The 1,825-nt window shown below is 47.5% G+C and overlaps 1 protein-coding gene across 1 annotated transcript in view; it reads right to left on the minus strand.

Annotated features, from left to right (window-relative positions):
* The window catches only part of LOC107705845 (multiple epidermal growth factor-like domains protein 10), a 35,934-nt gene extending 34,276 nt beyond the window's left edge, over positions 1-1,658 (minus strand). Inside the window, exons 1-2 of the mRNA XM_016509341.1 lie at positions 1,498-1,658; positions 1,262-1,362 (exon numbers count right to left, since the gene is read on the minus strand). Coding sequence (XP_016364827.1) covers positions 1,262-1,362; positions 1,498-1,658 — 262 coding nt within the window. The remainder of the gene's footprint in view (positions 1-1,261; positions 1,363-1,497) is intronic.
* Positions 1,659-1,825: the final 167 nt, after the last annotated feature.

Consider the following 1,825-nt stretch of genomic DNA (forward strand, 5'->3'; position numbering starts at 1 on the left):
TCTCTGTCTCTGTCTGTCTCTGTCTCTGTCTCTCTGTCTCTGTCTGTCTCTCTGTCTCTGCAGTAGTGCAGTAGTAACACTCACGAACACATCTGTCTCTGTCTCTCTGTCTCTGTCTGTCTCTGTCTCTGTCTCTCTGTCTCTGTCTGTCTCTCTGTCTCTGCAGTAGTGCAGTAGTAACACTCACGAACACATCTGTCTGTCTCTGTCTCTCTGTCTCTGCAGTAGTGCAGTAGTAACACTCACGAACACATCTGTCTCTGCTCTCTGTCTCTGTCTCTCTCTGTCTCTGTCTCTGCAGTAGTGCAGTAGTAACACTCACGAACACATCTGTCTCTGCTCTCTGTCTCTGTCTCTCTCTGTCTCTGTCTCTGCAGTAGTGCAGTAGTAACACTCACGAACACATCTGTCTCTGCTCTCTGTCTCTGTCTCTCTCTGTCTCTGTCTCTGCAGTAGTGCAGTAGTAACACTCACGAACACATCTGTCTCTGCTCTCTGTCTCTGTCTCTCTCTGTCTCTGTCTCTGCAGTAGTGCAGTAGTAACACTCACGAACACATCTGTCTCTGCTCTCTGTCTCTGTCTCTCTCTGTCTCTGTCTCTGCAGTAGTGCAGTAGTAACACTCACGAACACATCTGTCTCTGCTCTCTGTCTCTGTCTCTCTCTGTCTCTGTCTCTGCAGTAGTGCAGTAGTAACACTCACGAACACATCTGTCTCTGCTCTCTGTCTCTGTCTCTCTCTGTCTCTGTCTCTGCAGTAGTGCAGTAGTAACACTCACGAACACATCTGTCTCTGCTCTCTGTCTCTGTCTCTCTCTGTCTCTGTCTCTGCAGTAGTGCAGTAGTAACACTCACGAACACATCTGTCTCTGCTCTCTGTCTCTGTCTCTCTCTGTCTCTGTCTCTGCAGTAGTGCAGTAGTAACACTCACGAACACATCTGTCTCTGCTCTCTGTCTCTGTCTCTCTCTGTCTCTGTCTCTGCAGTAGTGCAGTAGTAACACTCACGAACACATCTGTCTCTGCTCTCTGTCTCTGTCTCTCTCTGTCTCTGTCTCTGCAGTAGTGCAGTAGTAACACTCACGAACACATCTGTCTCTGCTCTCTGTCTCTGTCTCTCTCTGTCTCTGTCTCTGCAGTAGTGCAGTAGTAACACTCACGAACACATCTGTCTCTGTCTCTCTGTCTCTGTCTGTCTCTGTCTCTGTCTCTCTGTCTCTGTCTGTCTCTCTGTCTCTGCAGTAGTGCAGTAGTAACACTCACGAACACATCTGTCTCTGCTCTGGTAGAATCCCGGGCAGCACTGAGACTTGCGGCGGTGCATGGTCTTCTCTCCTCTGCGGTAAGCCGTTCTGTAGCTCACCCTAAACACAGCCGAAAAACCACAGGTACAGGTTATTCAATATTCTTTTATGCCTGAATTTGATACAAAATATGAAAAAGGCTTCCATAAAACCTTAGTAAACATTTTTTTTAAAAGCATTGTAAAGCGCACACACCTGTGCTGAGTGCATTTGAACCAGTTGAGGATGTCTGAGCAGCTGGTGTAGTAAATCTGATCGAACGGGTGAGCATACGACTCCTGCACGGTCACGGAGTAACTGAAGAACACACACACACACACACACACACATGGTTTATGAGGACTCTCCAAAGACATAATGATTTCTATACTGTACAAACTTTATATTCTATCCCCCAAACCGGAACTGAAATTTGTCCCAACAACGTAGGAAATACCTGGACCACACGCACACACACACACACACACACGCACGCACGCACACACACACACACACACACACACAAGCACAGAGAGAAGAAACT

This window comes from Sinocyclocheilus rhinocerous, unplaced genomic scaffold (genome assembly GCF_001515625.1).
Source record: "Sinocyclocheilus rhinocerous isolate Xijiao unplaced genomic scaffold, SAMN03320098_v1.1 scaffold924, whole genome shotgun sequence".
In the NCBI taxonomy this organism is placed as follows: Eukaryota; Metazoa; Chordata; class Actinopteri; order Cypriniformes; family Cyprinidae; genus Sinocyclocheilus; species Sinocyclocheilus rhinocerous.